The sequence below is a fragment of the Caenorhabditis remanei genome, chromosome X (genome assembly GCF_010183535.1).
Source record: "Caenorhabditis remanei strain PX506 chromosome X, whole genome shotgun sequence".
In the NCBI taxonomy this organism is placed as follows: Eukaryota; Metazoa; Nematoda; class Chromadorea; order Rhabditida; family Rhabditidae; genus Caenorhabditis; species Caenorhabditis remanei.
In genome coordinates, this window is record NC_071333.1 from 18886965 (window position 1) to 18908136 (window position 21172).

At 36.3% G+C, this 21172-nt stretch overlaps 4 protein-coding genes across 4 annotated transcripts; 3 read left to right on the forward strand and 1 right to left on the reverse strand.

Annotated features, from left to right (window-relative positions):
* Positions 1 to 1582: 1582 nt before the first annotated feature.
* Positions 1583 to 2469, forward strand: GCK72_025811 (uncharacterized protein; the record flags this gene model as incomplete). The annotated part of the gene is made up of 3 exons (XM_003105522.2): positions 1583 to 1756; positions 1813 to 1998; positions 2074 to 2469. The coding sequence occupies 3 exons, from the start codon at positions 1583 to 1585 to the stop codon at positions 2467 to 2469; spliced, it is 756 nt and encodes a 251-aa protein (XP_003105570.2).
* A 2800-nt stretch (positions 2470 to 5269) lies between these two features.
* Positions 5270 to 6186, forward strand: GCK72_025812 (uncharacterized protein; the record flags this gene model as incomplete). Its single annotated transcript, XM_003105617.2, has 3 exons — positions 5270 to 5440; positions 5522 to 5704; positions 5791 to 6186. The coding sequence occupies 3 exons, from the start codon at positions 5270 to 5272 to the stop codon at positions 6184 to 6186; spliced, it is 750 nt and encodes a 249-aa protein (XP_003105665.2).
* Positions 6187 to 7711: 1525 nt separating this feature from the next.
* Positions 7712 to 8407, forward strand: GCK72_025813 (uncharacterized protein; the record flags this gene model as incomplete). The annotated part of the gene is made up of 4 exons (XM_053736494.1): positions 7712 to 7825; positions 8018 to 8146; positions 8192 to 8268; positions 8323 to 8407. The coding sequence occupies 4 exons, from the start codon at positions 7712 to 7714 to the stop codon at positions 8405 to 8407; spliced, it is 405 nt and encodes a 134-aa protein (XP_053580060.1).
* A 176-nt stretch (positions 8408 to 8583) lies between these two features.
* On the reverse strand, positions 8584 to 17992 carry GCK72_025814 (uncharacterized protein; the record flags this gene model as incomplete). Its single annotated transcript, XM_053736495.1, has 26 exons — positions 8584 to 8688; positions 8734 to 8812; positions 8961 to 9038; positions 9086 to 9131; positions 9202 to 9273; positions 9317 to 9435; positions 9500 to 9713; positions 9768 to 10096; positions 10157 to 10281; positions 10352 to 10744; positions 10794 to 10885; positions 10929 to 11004; positions 11168 to 11287; positions 11335 to 11514; positions 11569 to 11904; positions 11973 to 12062; positions 12131 to 12292; positions 12340 to 12594; positions 12645 to 12783; positions 12835 to 12966; positions 13888 to 14198; positions 14250 to 14314; positions 14364 to 14415; positions 14512 to 14662; positions 17567 to 17747; positions 17917 to 17992. The coding sequence occupies 26 exons, from the start codon at positions 17990 to 17992 to the stop codon at positions 8584 to 8586; spliced, it is 3978 nt and encodes a 1325-aa protein (XP_053580061.1).
* Positions 17993 to 21172: the final 3180 nt, after the last annotated feature.

Genomic DNA, 21172 nt, shown 5'->3' on the forward strand with positions numbered 1-21172 from the left:
TTTCGTATCTTATCATCTCACACTTTTTTGAGTTAATTGCTTTTAAAAAAAGTCTGTGATAAGTGATAAAGGTGTAGGGCTCGTTGTATTGAAAAAATAGGTATTACGTCAATGGCACATTGTTTGGTCAGACTGGATGATGATAACAAGAGGAAAGTATATAGGAATGGCCTGATTTGTTGGGAAAAAAGAACATGGTACAACAATGTTGGGTTACTGTATTAATTTTGATTTAAAAGGGTAAAAAGCTGTAGAAAAAATATAGGAGAGGTTGGTGGCTTTGAATTCATTATAACAAGCAATAACTCGCATTTACAGCTTTTTTCAGATATGCAATAAAGTTCAGCAGCAAAAATCCTTTTTTGGTTCAATTGTCTGTTCGTCTGTTGATTACTATTCCGACTGATCTTGATTCCCCAGATGTGCCGTTCACATGCACAAATTGCATCATCTGAAGAAACTTTCGGCTTGTTTTAGTTCTTATAACTATACAATTCTTGAGTTAATTGTTTAAAAAAGTGTGATAAGTAGAAAAAAATAGTAATAAAACAATTGGAACTCGTTGTATGGAAAAATGGCCCAATGTTTGGTCGGACTGGATGATAACAAGGGGGAAGTGTACGGAAAATAGAATGGTCTGATTTGTGGGGAAAAGAGAATTTGGTAAAATAGTGTCTGGTTACTGTATTAATTTTGATGAAAAAGGATCGAAAAGAGTAGAAACGAATATAGGGTAGGTGACGGATTTGTGATTTTGAATTCATAATAACATACAATAATTCCCATTTACAGTTATATTTTCAGATCTGCAATAAAGTGAAGCATTCATTCTAATTGTCTGGCCGTCTCTTGATTGCTATTCAGAGTGAACATCATGAAGATACCGGATATTCCACATGGTTGGGTTCTGCACATTGTCTTTAACCCGAAAATGTTATTGATTTTTGTCACCTTCATGCTGGAAGTACTCTTTTTGTGATTCAGATAACTAAAATGAAGCAAATTTCTTTTTCCGGGTTCTCCACATTCACTTCTCCATGGACATATTGTTGGTCGTTGTCCCCTCCATCCTGATAAAACGAATTCATTTTCGGTCGTAAATTTTTTCTCATTGAGGCGGAGACTACAATTCTTTCGAGACCCCGAATTTTGTTCCCATTCTTCTTATCAGAAAAGTATAAAAGCAAGAGTCCAGACGTGTTATTTATCGCACTCTTTCAACTGATATGAGCTCACCAACTTCTTCTTTTGCCTTTTCATGTTTTGACACTTTGTCCTTCTCTAGTTGGGAGATAGACTAGTAATTGGTTTTCAAATTAATAAATTGAGTGTTTATCAGAGTACCTGAATTTCACTTCTGAATTGGATCATAAAATCTTTTACATTAGTAAATGTGGGGTGTGGTTTCGTATTCTCTCTCTGACTTCTCAAGAAGTTTTACTTTCAGCCACTACGTGATAGGGGGGCTGTCTAAGAGAATCGACTATCCAAAATGTTTTATCTTCTCTTTTGAGACCTATTACCTTTCATAGAAGAAATTTTACAGACTCCCATCATCCCGAAAACCACCAATTTTGCACTGATGCCACCGGATCCAGCTCCTGTTTTCGAACCAGTCATTGGTAATCCTGCCCCACCTCCTGCTCGAATTGTAGAGCTCTACACATGCGGCGTTTGTACAGATGAGATTGTGAAAGGAGAGTATGTGCAACATCTTCTACATTGCGCCAGTGGTACTAACATAGCCAATCTTGTGGTATGTTTCTTGAGATCACTAAGTGATTAAGTTTTCTTAAATTCACTTTATTCCAGAACCTGGCGTTCCAACTTCAAAGTAAAATTAGGAAGATGGAAAACTCGATCAGAAACTATTTTGGAATCTTGTATGTGGACGACCCCGTCGAACTCCCTCTTGGAAAATGTTACCATTGCAAACATCGGTACAGCCACAAAGGATGGAAAAACTGTTTTGAAATGAGAAGAGCAGATTATATGATGGTAAATTTTTAAGCAACAGTTAAACTGTTTTTTTTTCTGAAAATCACTTTTTCTGATTTCAAAAATATTTTTCAGGCTATCTTCGAAAAGACTGATTATGACTATCTGGAGATTGTCAAAAGGTACCAAGCAAACTTCAAGAAAGCAAAAATAATGATGCTCTGGCTGAAACAGAAACGAGAGCTGGAAGAGAAGAAGAACGGACTCAGAATTTATGGTGTCGATCCATCTAACCGAGAATCGTTGAAACAACTACCAGATTCGATTCTCAAACCGTTGAGACAACTCAAAGCAAAGCATACTCGAAATCTTCGTACGTTTAGAGCCAAACTTGGAGTGGAGACCGAGAGGCTGTTGGAGTTCTACAAAAACAAAAGGCAAGCAGAAAAAACTACGTTCATAACCGTATTGCTCGCTGTCGACACGATGAATCCTCGACAGACTCCACTTCAATTTGTAAATGTAGCTTGACAGATTTATGTTTTTGGTTTCTTTCCAACGCGTTCCTAGTGTAAAACCTTTTTGAGATTCTTACCTCTTTTTTGTATTGTTTTTTAAATTTAATAGTAATTTTTACAGTAAAATGTTTGAATAAATTTGATTTAGATCGATTACTCGTATTTTGATGAAAAGTTCAAAATAAAAAGCAAATTTTTAAAGACTAACTTATCTTTCTACTAACTGCTACACTTATTTCAAGCTGTTGACTTTATTTATATCCGCATTCTTGAGAAAAAAGAAACATCGTTTGAAATCATACCCGACCTATCGAAGATGACAAAACACATTCCACACGTGCTCTTCATTTCTGTTGTAGTTGACAGCTTTTGTATTTGTATTTTTATTCTTATAAAAAATTATCAATATATGGGGCGGGAGGCTGAGAATGTGTCCCTCACGAGACCATTCAAAGGGTGGGTTAAAGTGAGAGAAGTGGGGCAACAAAAAAAAATAATGACCGGTATGAGGGGAATAAAAGAAGGCATTAAGAATTGAGCAATGTGGTAATGCGGGGAAAGGTGGTTTGGGAGTACAGAGTAAGAATAAGCTCTAATAGCGTGTGATACTAGATGAGATTAGGGTATTGAACTCGGAAGGGGAGAGAAAATATGAGCTTTGGGAGGTAATGGCATTCCAGATGGGAATGGTGTGGGAAAAAAAGTCAGAGCACTTGGGTTTAATACAAATAAGATTATTAATACAAATAAGATTTTAATACAAATAAGATTATTAATACAAATAAGATTTTAATACAAATAAGATTATTAATACAAATAAGATTATTTTTTTTTTGTTGTTCTGGATGGAGAACAGTTAGGAATGCTTTTTCTCAGTTTTCATGACTAGAAATGGGTTACTGTAGCTCTGTCATGAACGATTTTGACACATTCAACATGTATTTTCACGTTCTCTTCATTTTTTTTCATCCAATAACATTTTTGAGCTGTCCACTTAAAATGAAAATAACTCTCTGCGAATTGCCAGTACAAATAAAGTGTCAACTACAAAAATGGAGCTCCACTTTTGATCTGTATAAATCACAAGTTTTTTCACTCTGTGGGACAATCAGTTGTACCATGACACACTCTGAAAGTTAATCATTTTCAACATAAATCAACGAAAGGATATGAAGCAATTGCAAAACTAAGCTTTTAATTTTTCAACACTACAGACAGACAAAAAAATGTAAGCTATGTTTTTGATTCTCATGCCAACAAATCTAATGAAATCGGATGCCCAATCCCTGACAACACTAATGAGCAAGTTTGGTAATAGTCTGGATGTACATCTACTGATATGGGAATTGCCAGGCTGAAAAATTCAAATTTCGTTATCCAAAATAGTTTTTCTGATTCTGCCATCTTGTGACTAGAATGGTGTCCCGTTCACGTGCCCATATTGCATCATTTGAAGGAACCTTTGGCTTGTTTTATTTCTTATCACTATACGATTCTTGAGTTAATTGTTTAAAAAAAACGTCTGTGATAAGGAAACAACGAGTGGGGCTCGCTGTATAGAATAATAATAATTGGGAGGAAGTATATAGAAATTGAAGTGGTCTGATCTGTTTTAAGGTGACATACTGGTGACATGATATTGGGTTACTGTACTTACTAAGGTGATAAAATCAAAAACTGGAAAAATTACTTGTATTGGATTTAAGAGAATGGACAGGATACATCAAATGTCCAGAATACGTTAATCCACCTAGGTGACGACATATCTATTTCTGGGTTACTACGTGTGATTATCTCATGAGTACAATTCTGTGTAAGCGTAAATACCAATCCCCACGCAATTCAGATACAAATTTAAAGAATCGTGATCTGAAACGATTCCCCTAGAAGATTCTAGTCGTGATTGTTAGAATTTTCCGGATTCGAAGTACATTAGAGTTGTTGTTGGTCGTTGTCTCCTCCATCCTGATAAAGCGAAATCACTTTCCGTCATAACCTTTTTTCCCATGGACTGATTGAGGCGGAGACCACAACCATGAATTTTGTTCCCCTTCTTCTTATCAGAAAAGTATAAATGCAAAAGTCCAGACGTGTTATTTTTCGCTTTCCTTCAACTGATATCTGCTCACTCACTAAATTTTTTTTAAAGCTTTTTCATGTTTTGAGACTTTGTCCTTCTCTAGTTGGTTAGACTAGTAATTGGTTTTCAAACTAATTACGAGAGTGATTATCAGAGTGTTTTCAGACAATTGGTGTGGAAATGACCTGATTAAGTAATTATTAGAAAACCGGTAGGAAAATGGAAACCAATTGGTTTCCACTATTAAATAAATCCATAAAATCTATTGTTTCGATAGGTGTGGTTTTTGTTAATTAAGATTCAATTAACGAAGAAATTCTGTTTTCAGTCGTTTGGTGATAATTACTTCTAGAATAGTTTTTTCGAGTAGAACGGCACGTGATGTCTTTTGGTAACGTTTTGTGTATTTTCTTGAACGTCAACGTTATTTACTACATTTTTACCAAAAGTTGAATGATCGAGTAGCAAACAATTGTATATTTTATTCCTCAATGTGTTCCAGATAATCTGATTAGGGAATTCGATTTTTTTTCTTATAATCTTTTTTTTGAGACTAATCACCTCTCATTATCTATAATAGCTGAAAGTGAGAAAAACGCCTAATCCGTCTCTGAAAGACTAATCTTTCCATTTTTCGATAACTTACATGTTTTGAACTCAATATTTCTGAAAGATCAGCTTCCATTTTATGTTTTTTACAGATACCGCTCAATCCACCACCTTCGTGTTTAACATGACGCCAGAACCAACCAAGTTGCCCGAACTCCTCTTGAGCCACCACACTGAACCTACTGAACTTGATGAGAATATGGAATGTGGCGTTTGTAATACCGAAGTCAAGAAAAACTCCTTCTTGGAACACTTGGAGTGCTGCGCTGCTGGTACCAAGATTCCTCATCTCATGGTATGTTCTTTTTAATTATTTTTATGCATTTTATCCTTCAAGAAACGTTTATCTAGTTTTGATATGTGGAATCAATTCCAGATGAATGTATTTTTCCTCGAGGAAGAAGTGATTGCTAGAGATGACATTCTGGAGAAAAACTTTCTCCATCTCGTCAATGATGAACCTCTCGAACTCAGGAACCAGAACTGTTTATACTGCTCAAATGCAGATATGCACGCAGATGGCTTGTGCCGGAATGTTAAACGGACTCACTTCCTTGGGGTGAGTTTAAATATGGAATTACAATTTCAGAAAGTGATCTGTTTTAAGTCTAGAAATTGATTAAAAAAACAAAATAATTTTTTCAGGGAATGTTCCAAAACAGTGCTAACGAGTATTTCGACATGATCAAACTCATCCATGCCTTAAAAAACCAAGCCACCGTCTTGCTGTTGAAAATGCAACAAAAACGAAAAATGGATCGAATCATTTTACTACTTCAAGTAGTTTTTCGAATCGAAAACGGCGGAAATTTGATGGAGTGTCTCCCAGCAGACGCATTCAAAGTCTTGAAGAAAATTGAGAAAAAAGACACTGAAGCAGTTTCAAAGATGAGATTGGAACTTCGAAAAAATGCAGAGGAAGAGTTGAACTTCTCCGAGTTGGCAAGAAATTTGTGTCTTGAGGAAATGGTGAAAGAATTGTTGACCATGGACATCAAAAACCCAAGAATCTCGCCTTTCGAATTCGTGAACACTGCTTAAATATCGATGGTTTATCAATTTTTCTTTTTTTAAACCATTTTTGAGTATCATACATTTTTCTTGTATTGTTTTTCATTAAAAGCTCGAATAAATTTTTTTCACAATTTTTGTTCGGTTTTTTCAGAGAAAATAGTTGACATAGTAGTTCAATAAAAAAACATTATGGTTTGGTCCCCTGATGACATCAAATGTATAAACCTGAAGACTATTTTGGCCTAACTCACATTTCCTCTAACCCCTACACTCATTCCAAACTGTAGTCAACATGACCAACAAACTACTCTGTCTGTTTTTGTCTCTACAAAAAACGCAATCCCTATAATCAGTTCCTTATCAAATACCACTGGGCACCACCTTTGATCACCACTCACATTGGCTACGTGTGTTCTTCAAAGACTACAAACCACAGATTATTGTTCTTCAGCTAGACTTGACCACATTATTGGGCAAACATGCGGTGAGGTGTGCAGAGTATAGAGAGGGCACGTATAAAAGTCGTACTCTGACCATTTTTCATTTCCATTCATTTTCATTCATCGTCATGACCCGTTGAGAAGGTGAGTGGTTACATGTTTCTGCGTAGCCTATATTTAATCCGGCTGTCGCGTTTCTATCTGTTTCTTTCATCTCGGGATATATGCACCCTCACCTTTCTATGCGGTTCTTACTCATTTAGGTCATTCCGATCTTTATCTTCTCTTTATTCGTTATTTTCTGTTATAGACGTGACGACTTACTTGTTAGTACCTTTTAGATACCTTCTAGAAATTGAGACGGGAAACATTTTTGTCGTTTTCATAAGGTGAGACGCTCTTGACCACTTACAACGCGACGGGCTGGGCCGATTTGAGAATTTTCACCGGCCCGGCCCGGTCGGCTTGAGTCATATTTGAAATTTTGAATTATTTTGAATTATTTTCGATTGTTTTGCAAAAAAGTCGAATTTTCGACTATGGTTTTGAATATCGATAAAAACCAAAGCTTAGGATTTTCGCCTATTTTTGATGATAATTTCGAAAAATGTTGAACGTTTTTGACCCCGGGCCGACCGATATTTTGCAAGTCTGCTTTATTGATGCCTACACAATGTCGCATACACCCCAGAGCTCATTACGTGCTCCAGGTCCACATGTTGTTGTCATGACATCAAGTTAGAGTATAGTGTGGTCTCTCTCTATGTCTCAACCAATTTGTCTTTCTTCTCCAGTACTCCACCTTTCCCCCCGCTCACTTCTCTCTTCCTCCTCCAATTCTCCTTCATTTCTTCTCTGCCCACCGATATTACTTGTTTGTTCACATTGTCGCTCGTTTTTCGTTTTCCCCCATTTTTCTCAGCGCCTCTTTTTTCTGTTTTTCTATCTCATTTTTTTTCGTCTCCTTCTTTTTCATCCTTGACACAGTTGCTGTCTTCTGTCTTTTGCCTTTGTGTTTTTGACTAATACAAAATTGACTCAATTTTTCGTATTCTCCATCTTTTCATCTATTTTTTTGTAGTAACGTTGTGCAATCTTAATTTCTTTTCAGAATGGCCGATCTCAAGCAAATCACCCTTAAGGAAATTGCTGATCACAACACAAACAAATCCGCATGGATTGTGATTGGAAACAAAGTGTTCGACGTCACCAAATTCTTGGATGAGGTAGGTATATTATGAAATCAAATCGAGTAAAAAATCTGATTTCTGTCCCCAAAACCTCGTGGCCGAAACAAACATAAACCACGGTTTTGTCACAAATACTATGACTGTGTTGTTTTTTCTAGTGCGGTGGTTGGGGGAAATTGTGACACACAAAATAAGAAAGTGAACAATTAACTAAAATCAAATTTTCAGCATCCGGGAGGTTGTGAGGTTCTTCTCGAGCAGGCTGGAAGTGATGGAACCGAGGCTTTCGAGGATGTTGGACACTCTACTGATGCTAGACACATGAAGGAGGAATATCTTATTGGAGAAGTTGTTGAGGTATCTTATTGCTCAAAAACCTTTTAAAATATACGTTTTTTTCAGGAAGAGAGAAGAACCTATTCATATGACAAGAAGACCTGGAAAGCGAGCACCGACCAAGACAATAAGCAAAGAGGAGGGTGAGTTGCTAAGAATATGTTAAGAGGTCAAATGTTCTATTCTATAATTTTCAGAGAATCATTGCAAGCGGACAACATCATCTACTTTGCCCTTCTTGCTATCATTGTTGCTCTGGTGTACTACCTGATTGCCGCGTAACTTTTCTTTTGTTTTTTCACACGTGATATATTGGATACTGGGACTCTCTATCTATCTCTCTTTCCACCTACAACATTCGCTTGTCTATTAACCTGTCATTTTTAGTTTATTTTTGAAAAAATAAATACACTGTTATAAAAAACAAGAAGAGATATGTACAATTTATCAATTTGAGCTCATTTCGAGCGAAAAGAGAGGGAACGGCTAGATGCGGGAGTAGATGAAGATGTTTTGGTAGACATTTGGTTTTCATGAGTTACGGGGTCGTTTATCCAGAGGTTCTAAAAAAAAGGGTTGGGAGAGAGCTACAATTTCTGTAGGCTTACTGTAGTCAAATCTTTTCTCCACAGTAGGACAGCTTCGTCAGCACCAAACTCTCCAGAGCATGTCAGAATGTGATGCTCTCTGAAAATGCTTACTCTTGGTGTCAAAGGAGATTAGTTTTTATTTTCAAAGATCATGTCCCCTGGTATGTATCAAAAACCGCGCCACTCATCCATCCTACTTTTTCTGTTCTTCGTACTTTCTCCCTTCCTTCCTGAACTCTACTCACCCGCTACAAATTATCTTTCTGACAGATGTCTCCGATATTTTCAACTTCATGAACAGTGACAACTTGACGCTTGACACCCTGCAAAAAGTCGTTTTTACTGATAATACAACATAATGAGGCCATACACTGCACTGTCCTCCACATCGTTCGATGTTTCTTTATCAGCACTTTCTGAAAACAGATCATAAAACCAAAATGTAATAAGAACATAGTTTTTTTTCTTAGAAAAGTCATGTATTACCTGGAACTGGTACGATGTAAGGATCATCAAAGGTTAAGTCCTTGCGGTGCAGGTTCAACTGCTTGGGCACAACTAAAAACACAAAATTATAAAACAGAGTGCTCATGCCACTCACTAGACTTTCTGTGTGGTGTGATTGCCACCCGTCTTCTCGATCGTTCTTCATCAGAGTACAGCTCAAATGTGTCATCGTATTCCATTGACGTGCAGCTAGAATTGGTAGAACTGAAGAATCTAAAATAACAACTATCACATTGTTTTCAATGATCAGCAAAAACTAAACCTATTGTCACGGAACCTTGGCGAATCTTTTTCTTTCTTTACATTCAACAAGTTCTCGTCACATTTCTCTATTAGTTCATTTGGTTCTGAACTAAAAACTGATACCGCCGAGTCTGCACTGAATCCCTTCTTCATTGGATAACGCATTGTTTTGGACGAAGTACTATTCAGTCGACTGGAAGAGCTTCCCGCGAAGTCTTGTTCATCAGAATTTTGTTGGAATGATGCTACTGGAATACAACAAATAAAAATTGAACAACGTCTTTCTAATCCTCAAGTCTTACCACTATACTGTTGAGTCTCTCTATCAATGCTGATGCTAACCCGACTAGCCCGTTTTTCAGCGCAAAACTGTGGAATGCTATCATCGCTTTCATCTGAGTCCTCTGGTAGGGAACCAAGACGTTGGGATCTTGCTGATGACCCTCTTCGGCTTGGTCGCTTCTCACCAGCAAACCGTTTCAGCTTATATCGTACTTCCTCCTTTCCACTCTCATTCTCTACATTGTAGATAAAAATGTAACCGTCGGAAGTGCCCAACCAAAGGATACCGTCATTGAATAGCATTGACTCTACATAACTACTGTTTTCTGTCTCTGACAAAGATGGTTTTCTGCAAGATCGAAATAATTTTCTATTACGAAAAATAATTCATTTTGACAGGTTGACTAACCTTGTTTTGTGGTCGAATGATATATCGTAAAGAAGATTGCAGGTAGTGTCTTGCCATAATTGAATCAGTGTTGAGTGGTCGGTTGTTAAAAATATACCAAATGTTGATTCGGTCATACAAGTGATCTGAATTCTCAAATGAGAAAAAAACAGAGATATTAATTACCTTATCAAAGTAAATAACTCCTGAACCAACATTCGACGATGCCACATGAGTTGTAGACAAATTAGTGAGAGACTGTGCATCCAATGTGATAAGTTTACAAGCTGTAGCCACAACTAGAGTATCGTCATGAACTGCAGCATTCGTTAAGGGAGAGGAACTAAGTGGCATGTGCCACATTTGGACACTGGTAGGCCAGCGCTCTCCAGCGTTTTCGAACACTGTCAGGATACCGTTAGCCAGTCCGGCAAAGAGCGTGTTCTCTCGGTGGATTAGGAATGTTGCAACGTCAGGAAGTTTCAGCTCCCATAAGATACTCCATTCATTATCAGTACTGACATGGGCAGCTATGAGGTATCCGGATATCAGACTAACATAAGCCATATCTTTTCGAACCATACAGATTGACATCACACGACAATCAAACTGTAAGAAATCAAAAAATGTGGTTTAGGTTAATAATTGTGTATGTTACCTCCACATCAATATCTTTCATGATCGCCTTATCCTTGACCACTCTGATTCCAGCAATCTTTCCCATCAAGTGGTGTCCAGACACAATGAAACCTTTAAAAATATGTTTTTTGAATTGCTGTCAGAAAAAGTGTACCTGTGTTAGGAGTAAACGTGTCAATGAAAATATTGGAGATGAGTTTCTCATTGGACAAGTTGTTTGCAATGCTCTTCTGAAAAAAGTGGAGCAAAATTGATTACTGTATTTACTAGACTAATTAGTGTATCCACTAAACTGATAACTGTACTCCCTGAATTGACTACTCCACTCACTGAATTCATTACTGTACTTATTAAATTGAATACTGTACTCACTAAATTGATTACTGTACTTACCACAAAATCATTGGCACGTTTTGTCTTCTTTTCCAGTTTCTCTGCTAACAAATTGACATATTGAATTTGCATACTCTTTAATTCAACTCTAGTTGGTAGATTCGGGATGTGGAATGCCATCTGAAAAGTTATCCGTTTTTCTTAAAAATTTTTCTTCGTTAGCTCACATTTACAATCGCTTCCTCATCATAAGCCAGTTTAGTTGCTGCTTTTGATACTCTCATTATCCCAATTGTATCAGTTCTACTAATTATTTCTTCCTCATGCTTTCCGATGAGCACAATTGCAAAACGAAAAAGCACTATTGGTCCCTCTAACAAAAAACAGTCCCAGATTCTTAACAATGTCTGAAAACATTAAATGTTTAAATCTCCTTTGACGCCGGTAGCTTTTCTACTCACATTAAAAGGTACCGAATCAAAAAACAGTGCAATAAACCAATTCAGAGTAAAAGACGCCACATCGATGTCCAAACTTCTCAAATGCATCATTATTTTTGGGTGCTGCGCCTCGAGTAACCCTTTGAGAACTTCTTGATCAGCTTGAGCACCGGTCAAGTTGCTATCAAAGTATGTTTTATCAAAGTATCGCTCGGTGATGGCAATCAAAAACCAGAATGCGTCTTCTGGACCAACAAATAGAAGTGCAGTGGCAGCAAGGAAGTTCATTCCTTGGCAATAACCGATTTGGGAGTTGTGAAGGCAAAACGCGTGGAGCACTTGCAGAAGTTGGGTTACCTGAAACATTAAATGCTCTACACTGCCATTTTTCAGAAAAACCGAGTAAACACCGTATCAACTCTCACCCCTTTGCTGTTTGCACTCATGAAATGCACATTGTTTGGCATTGTTCGCAGCAAGTCCAGATTTATTTGCTTTTGGTGAACGTCAGAGTACTGTAAATGCCATGAGTCTTGTTTGTCATAGATTTAATAAATTTAAATTTAAATTATTAATTTCTCACTGTTTTTTCATCTTCCCCTCCTTGAATGTTGCACAGATTCCGATAGTAATACTTTCCATATACATTTTTTAAGTCTTCCACTTGCTGGTTGATCAGTATTCTCCATACTGTAGCTCTCAATGAGTTGGGGATCCCTTTCCGACACATCACTTTGGTTTCGGGCTAAAATAACTGAGATAGTCAAATTAAACTTAACTACAGTGACTAACAGTGAGGTCAATAAAATCATTTTCTTCCAAAAACCGTTTCCAGTTATGTTTATGTTCAATGGCAGACTTTGACCGGCACAAGTAAAAATGATTGAGTTTAGTTGCCATGTAGTGAAGTGCATTTGGTTCTTCCTTGAAATTTATTCGAAAACCAAAAGAATCCACATAAATTCCTTGAAGCAAGCTTTGAAGAGTTGGAAGACTAGGGTCATGTTGGCGAGCTTCCGCCATTAGTTGGATGAGACGGGATTTATGCTAAATATCAAGTTTTTTAGAATTAAAACAGACATGAGAGAGAGCTTTACCGTTTCTCCTCCTAACAATTTTACCGACATCACATCCATAGCTGAGTTATCATGTAACGGAATTCTGATAGTTGACTGGATGGCATATACATAGTCGCAACGAAGCAACTGCAATTCCTCAGCCAGTCTCTTATTCTCTCTGCAAGACCTTTATCCTAATGAAAACTGTTAGACAATTTCCGACACATACTTGCTACTCCCATTACTCTGCATCGACAAAATTTCACATTTCGCACTCATACGGAGGATCTCAGAGTTCAGAAACTTGTTCTGTGCTGATAAAGTCTCCCGATCTGCTCCTGGTACAGTATCCGCTCGTTTTCTGAAAAAAATCGTGTTTTGTTCTATGCATTGTACGTTCCAAATCCCCAGACTAACAAAAACCAATTTCAATGTTTTTCAAAAAAACCTGCAGATTAACGGTTCTGTTATGTATGTCAGCTGATGTCAATCTGACCAAACTGCGTTTCGAACCATTAATGGTCAAACTAATTACCCAGTTTCAAACAACAACTGCAAAGCAACGAACACCACTTGATAACGTGATAGTAGTCGGTTTGTAGTCATTCGGCTACAAATGACGTTTCAGTTTCCTTAGTGATGATAGAAGTTTAGTATGTGATGATTCTGTTTATACTCATGACCTATTTGGATGATGTTCAAAATCATGATGATGACAAAATTCTTGAAAAAAATAAATTTACAACCAACCCAAGAAACTATAAAAGCGTGAATGTTTACAAGGAACCTTATCAAACCTTTCAAGCAAAATGAAATCCTTCCTACTCTTAATATTCTTTACTATTTTGATGTCCAGTGCGAACGCTCAACTGCTGTACCCTTCATTCCAAACCAGTGGCTGGCATTATGACAACAATGGAAACTTTTTGATTGGAAACCGACACAATGGATTCTACCCGGGACCTTGTCTAGGGTCTGATTGTCCGTGGGGCAAATAAGTGCGATTTCATATTTATTACTACTATTTTTACTTAAATAAAAACATCTGATACTCAAATTGTGTTTTTTCTGTAGAATTGTTAGAACCGCTTTGCTTATCTTTTACGACAAGAAAGTGAAAGTCAGATAACAAGAAATACTAGACACAGCTAAAGACATTATCTTATCTTGATTGCTATCCTATCACAAGATATGCGCGTTCGTGGTGTAATGGTCAGCATGGATGCCTTCCAAGCATTCGACGGGGGTTCGATTCCCCCCGAACGCATAATATTTTACTCACCTCATTTGCTCCATATGCATTGTCATCGCATTCATTTCGTGTTTCATCTCTTCAATTTTCTTCTTCTGATTATTCGTAACTTCACGAAGCAAATCCAATTCTTCACTTTCAGCTCTAAACTCACAATTTATTATAACATAACAATACAAATAGTTTTCATGCCTTTCACTCTCACTGCAGGTGTCAACTTTGCTATGATTCGTGGAGGTTGGTGTAGTCATATCCGTACAAGAAGCGAAATTGTGAAATTTCTCATTTGTAAGCCAGTGAGTCACCCAATCGTCCATTTCCTCGTCTGGCAAATAGCCTTCCTGGAAAAAACATGAAATGATACAATAGAAATGAGATTGGTGAATACGAACCGCTATATCTGGTGGAGGCATGATGAAATTTCGAGTTGTCACCAAGTTTCGAGCAGGCACAGAGTCTGCAAAAGAAGTGGTTTGAGGAGAAGATGAAAAGTTCTCAGGGTTTACGTTTTCTGAATGGTATATGGCGATCTGTTGCGGCCGGAGTTGACTCTTGGTCCTGCAAAGTTATACAAGCATCAAAAATGAATAAGATACTCCACACCGGATAAGAAATATTTGAGAAAGGGATACGGTAGATTCTTGATTAACTTACCGGTAAACTAGAAGCTCGTTTTACTTTCCGATGGGTCATCATTTGATACTTTGCTCTCTCGGCTTCAGAATACCGATTACAAAAAGTGTTCAACCAAGCACGACACGACTCCTCGTTATCCGCCTCGAACTCGATGCTTCTGCCAGAGGTGCTGAAATGCTACGCAATTTGTTTTTTATTTATTCAGCATGATTCTTATTGTACGTGAGTGTGGATACTCTACTACCACGCGGGACAACATTTTTTCTTTGTTCCCTTTGTTTCATTATTTGCCGCCCCGCAATGAACAGTCAGTCATATGGCCAGAGGTATATTGCGCAATTTGGAGATTTGGAGATTTGGAATTCGCGAAAATTTTGAAATTTTGAAATGTTACGTGCTGGTTACGAACTGAATCCTTCCCACGCTAGGCTGTACTGCAAAGAACAACCGTTCAGACCACATGACAGTCCACAAGCTTTTCACGTATAGTCATTAAACTATCTAAAGAAAAGATATGCATCATGATTTTTATGATTGGAAAGCTGAGAAAACGCTGATTTCAAATATATATATATAACGCATTCTTTGTAAGACTCGAGCAACGTGTGCCCTAGGGCAAGATTTTTATAAAAACAGATACTATTGGTCATTAGTAACCTATATGCAAAAATTTGAGTTCGGGCTCCGGGTTACGGTAGTACTGTAGGTGCTCAAAGAGCAAAAAACAATTTTTTTTGTTTTTGACCGTAGAACGCTATAATTTTTGGAATGAAATGAGTATTGTTAGTGTAGTATTTTCTCAAAATTTTAAAGCATGAAAATAATTTTTGACCAAGATATAACAAAATTAATCCATTTTTTCTGAAATTTTGGGAAAAACTGTAATTTTTATGGAACAAATAGGTAATACCTTTTTACCACTCTATGTTTACATGGAGCAACAATGTTTTAGCTTTATTTTAAAGATAAAAATTTCAAAAAAATCCTATACTGTTTTTTGAAAAATTTCGATATCTGACTATGAAAAAAACTTTTTTTGAGATAACTCAAAAATTGTTTCAGAATCGAACTGTTCATATTTTTTTAAGTGTTTTTTGTACTGACACTTTATTTCCAACTCTTTAACATCATTGAGAAAAATGCACTTCTATGTATGAATTTTCGCCAAATTTTCAACTTTTTTCAAAAGTTGATTTTTGAAATAATAATAATGAATACCTTTTTACCACACTAGTTTTACATTACACAACAACACTTCAACTTCATTTGGAAATTAAAATTTTAGAAAAAAATCGATACATATTGTCTGAAAAATTTTGATGTCTGAAACTGAAAAAAATTTTTTTTGAGATAGCTTCAAAATTCCTTTAGAATCAAATTGCTCGCTAATTTTGGAGCATTTTTTGTATTGACCTTTTATTTCCAATTGTTTCTCATCATTATAAAAAATCCAATATTCCTTCAATTCAACCATTTTAAGAACATAGTCAGTTTCAAGCTCAAATTTGACGTATTTCGTGTAACGCAGTTTTTTTTTTTCTAAATAGTTTTTTTAGTTCATAAATATTAAAATCCTTGCTTAATTGAAAGGATTTAAGTTCAAAGTTTTTAAGCATCAAAAAGCATTCACTACCAAAAAAATTTTCAGCAACATTTTTTGTGAAAACTAGAAATAGTTTCTTGTCAAAAAAGAAAGGATTTTAATATTTATGAACTAAAAAAACTATTAAAAAAAAATAACTGCGTTACCACGAAATACGTCAAATTTGAGCCTGAAACTGACTATGTTCTTAAAATGGTTGAATTGAAGGAATATTGGATTTTTTTTAATGATGAGAAACAATTAGAAATAAAAGGTCAATACAAAAAATGCTCCAAAATTAGCGAGCAATTTGATTCTAAAGGAATTTTGAAGCTATCTCAAAAAAAATTTTTTTCAGTTTCAGACATCAAAATTTTTCAGACAATATGTATCGATTTTTTTCTAAAATTTTAATTTCCAAATGAAGTTGAAGTGTTGTTGTGTAATGTAAAACTAGTGTGGTAAAAAGGTACTCATTATTATTATTTCAAAAATCAACTTTTGAAAAAAGTTGAAAATTTAGCGAAAATTCATACATAGAAGTGCATTTTTCTCAATGATGTTAAAGAGTTGGAAATAAAGTGTCAGTACAAAAAACACTTAAAAAAGTATGAACAGTTCGATTCTGAAACAATTTTTGAGTTATCTCAAAAAAAGTTTTTTTCATAGTCAGATATCGAAATTTTTCAAAAAACAGTATAGGATTTTTTTGAAATTTTTATCTTTAAAATAAAGCTAAAACATTGTTGCTCCATGTAAACATAGAGTGGTAAAAAGGTATTACCTATTTGTTCCATAAAAATTACAGTTTTTCCCAAAATTTCAGAAAAAATGGACTAATTTTGTTATATCTTGGTCAAAAATTATTTTCACGTTTTAAAATTTCGAGAAAATACTACACTAACAATACTCATTTCATTCCAAAAATTATAGCGTTCTACGGTCAAAAACAAAAAAAAAATTTTTTGCTCTTTGAGCACCTACAGTACTACCGTAACCCGGAGCCCGAGCTCAAAAATTTTTGTATGGGTTACTAATGACCAATAGTATGTTTGACTGCAATATCTAAGATGTACCATGCATACAGGTCCTAGGCCCACACCCTTTGATGCCATGCTCGAGTCTTACAGAGAATGCGTTATATATATATATATATATTTATTTATTTAATTTTTGGCGTCCCCGAGGCCTAGTATTTGAGAAAAACTTGGTCAAAGTTCTGAAAAATATCAAATTATTAGATTCTTGACTCGTGAGATATTTAACAATTTTCTGTTTTACCGAGTTTTGACCTTGTTTTTCTCGAATACTTTCCTCGAGGGCAGAAATTAAAACTACCTATATTTGACATCAGCGATTTTTCAACTTTCCAACAATAAAAGTTACGTGCAATATCTCTAAACTGACTCTATTTCCTTCTCTAGTAAATTAATTGAGTATGTATGCAAGGAAAAAGAATATATAGATACAATATTAAAACAGAAAACTTACTGTAGTATAAACACTAAATGGTTGTTTTCATCCAAGGTAATCACCGAACTGGCAATCGGGAACGTTCCCAGCGGCTCTCGATGCGCACAGAACTCAACTTCAGACTTATGATAAACAAGCTCCTCCACAATCTCGTCAATCGCAAAATAAAATCGTCGGCGTGGTCTCCATAATGCCAAAGCTGAATGCGAAAGCTTTTGTAAACATGTTTTATTACATTTTTTATATATCAACTATTCTATTCAGTTTTTGCACCCCGAAAATAGAATATGAAATGCGAAATACAGAATGTTAGTGAAACACCACAGTCAGATGTTATTTATGCTATTATTATGGTCTACGATACTTACCACCTCCGAGTTGTTTCATATGAAGGAATCCGGCAATTGAGTAGGCATGTTGAACGTCTTGGAGTTTTGTAGACATTCAGAATAATGGATGATTTACCATATGTGATTGATTCGAATAAGTTTTTTGAATTGAAACCGATATTTGGCAGTATGTGTTAAAATGTGATCTAAAAACGAAATTGTGTGGGAAAATTGACAAAAAGGTAAGAGTGAGTGGAGAAAAAGAGAGGAACAATTTCATAATTGTTGTAGGTACTTTTGACTTTGCTCATAACTCGGCTGTCAGAGACATTTAGGCAGTCTTGATGACAGAAATGGACTCTTCGTAGTCAAAAGACCTATAACCGAATTTATAGATCGTTTGAAGGCCGCGTCTCTAAATACTTCCCTTGTCAACTTAGAACGGTCAAGTAAGTGTGAAAAGGAAGATACACCAAAACATCTACAATTAACTATTAATTATCTTGTACAGTAACTTTTGGTAACTTGTCATAAAACTGACTGCATCGTCCATGTTCAAAAATTCAGTGATAAAATCGATGAAAATCACAATGAAGAAATCTTTGTTGTGGTGCAAAAAGAACGATGAAATGTATAAAAGAAAGACAGTTGAGAAAGGAACATCTTACATTTTTATGAGCGCCGGCGAAAAGAAAATATGGAGAAGCGTTTTGCCGAGGCAGGGCGCCTATACCTTCAGTTTGAAAAAAAAATTCTGTGTGTGTTTTTTCTCTTTTTTTGGGGTGGTTTTCAAATGAACGAACTTTTTTCATAAATTTCGATCGAATCTCACATTCAAAAACAAGTTGGATAATACAATACGAGACTGGGCAACAAACAGCACGAATTTGGAAAAAAAAGAATCAAAGATTATCGTTTTGAAGTGAAATCTAACCGAGTTGTTCGTTTTCTCGTTTTCAAACTGGAAATATAGAGCTGTTTAAATAAAATAATGAGGGAATGAAGAGAGGGCAGCGGGAAAGGAAAGCAAAAGGGCACGGCTTGATTGGGATGAAGGGAAAGTTAAATAGAAACAGAGACGAATTGTTATATATGTATGAATGCATGTGTGTGTGAACAATGAATAGTTGCAGGTTTGTTGAATTTTGAGAAATGAAATTCACAAGGTGTTCAGATGTATTTTCAGTTGGTCCATGCTACAGGGTATGTATATTAAATATAAATTTTCAGTGCTAAGACGATTTGTACTGTCCACGCACTATTCAGCAGAGTTCAGCCCAGAAACAAAATTTATGATGCAATCAATTACTGTAAAGTGCAAGACAGTCAAAACTTGAAACTGTTTGTTATCAATTTGCTATAACTTTCTGAAGCAAGCGTGTGAATGAATGAGCACTGCTATTTTTAATGTTAGTTGAATGCGGTATGACCGCTTTCAATGACCACAGGGGAAGTTAATGAAACAATGAGCAGATAACAAAATGGCATACATAAGAATAACAAAACTGCCAATCATGAGGTCATTTTTTAATTTATAAACTTCTATAAACCTCAAAAATGACTAATCATAAGTTCAAATGTATTTCACAGCAGTGCGAGGCGTAAGATCCGCAGCAAAAGATTTGATTTTTTTATCAATTCACGTTACGCGGTTTTTATTGAAAAATAGTACAAATAAATATAAAATTTGAATTTGGAACTGAACCTTGTCTTTTTTCACCGTGCCAACCTTTGTGCAACGGAGCGCGTTTTACACACAAACAGTCTCATCCAAAAAAAACCACAACCAAAGACTATTCTTATTTTCCCAGACTCCATATTTCACATGTTCATCCATATTGCCTGTCTATATTTATGAATGTGTTTGACCAGCCAGTCTATATTTGTTATTTCAAAACTGTCGGGACCCCTAGATTCTCTAGAGTCTCCGGTAAATCGGTGTATAAGGGTTCAGTGGTATTTGTTGTTTATTAGGAAGAATAAAATGTAGTAGAATAAAATGGGGTGAAAAAGGGGGAAGAATGCGATGGGGAAAGGTAGAAGAGGGAGTTTTGGACGGGGGAACTCTTTGCTTCAGGGAAGCGCTAAATCATACCAAAGTACAGAATACAAGAGTATTTATAGTCAAGAAGACCGGTGCCTAATTGTTGCCAAATTGTTGCGTTGCCAAGGCCATCCTTCATCCTCAAAAAACCATAAGAAGGTAATTGACGTGCCGATGCGGGAAAGCAATTGAGGCGAAACGAGAAGGTTTCGCTTGAGTAGGTGGGAGGATAATTACTTCAATAGATGGAAGGGAGGGCACGATTCGGAGGAAAGTGAAAGTGGTTGAAGATGGAAAAAATGATGCAACAATTATAGAATAATTATGGAACAATTATAAATCGCGTCCGCTGGGCGCGACACTCCCGGGCGGCAATGATTGTGTGATAAGAGATAGAGCAAGAAAGAGTGGAAGGGAAAAACAGCTGACTGGGGAAGAAAGGGAATTGAAAAAATGGGGAAACTTGGGGAATGCTTTTAAGAAAATTACATAAAAAGTTTCAAGGAACTGGGGAAGATAATGTGATACAATAAAAATACATAAAAGAAAAATGGCGGAAGTTGTTTTGCATTTTGGCCCGGTGTGGGTTTGGTGACGTTTTCGGCAGATCTCTTTTGACCTTCAGGTTTATCAAATTGTTTATCCACAACGTTGCTTAGTGCAGGATGAAAATCTCCTCTCAAGTTTTGGTCAAATGATGTGGCCGTAGTCGTGGGTTGATTTGTTGTTGTTTGGGTTGTGGTTGGTTCGGTGACTCTTCCGGTTGTAATTGTCGTTACCGTTTTACTTGGCGGTTTTGGTTTTTTTGTAGTTGTCGTTCGAATGGTTGTTGTTGAAGTCCGAGTTGTTATCGTTGTCGTTGTTGTTGGCTGTGCCGTAGAGATAGTTGTACGTACTGTAGTTGAGACTGTTGTAGTTGGGGTTTCAGTTGTGGTTTTCTTTCGTTTTGGTGTAGTAGGGCTGGTAAGCGGCGTGGTTTCCGTTGTTGAATTTGGCTGTGTTGGCGTGGTTTGGTGAGGTACTATTCCTGGTACTTTTGCGAATGGGTCTTCTGCTGGGGTTGCTGAGGCTGTAGCCAGTAAGCATAGTGTCAAAATCATTGATGGGTATTTCCAAAAACTCATTGGAGAGTTCTTTTTTATCGACATTCTGCAATTATTCACCAATTTGGTTTTAATTTTAACTTGCTTTTCAGTAACGTTTTCATTTGGTTCTTCAACCATAGTTTTGTTTATGTTACGTGTCAGGAAA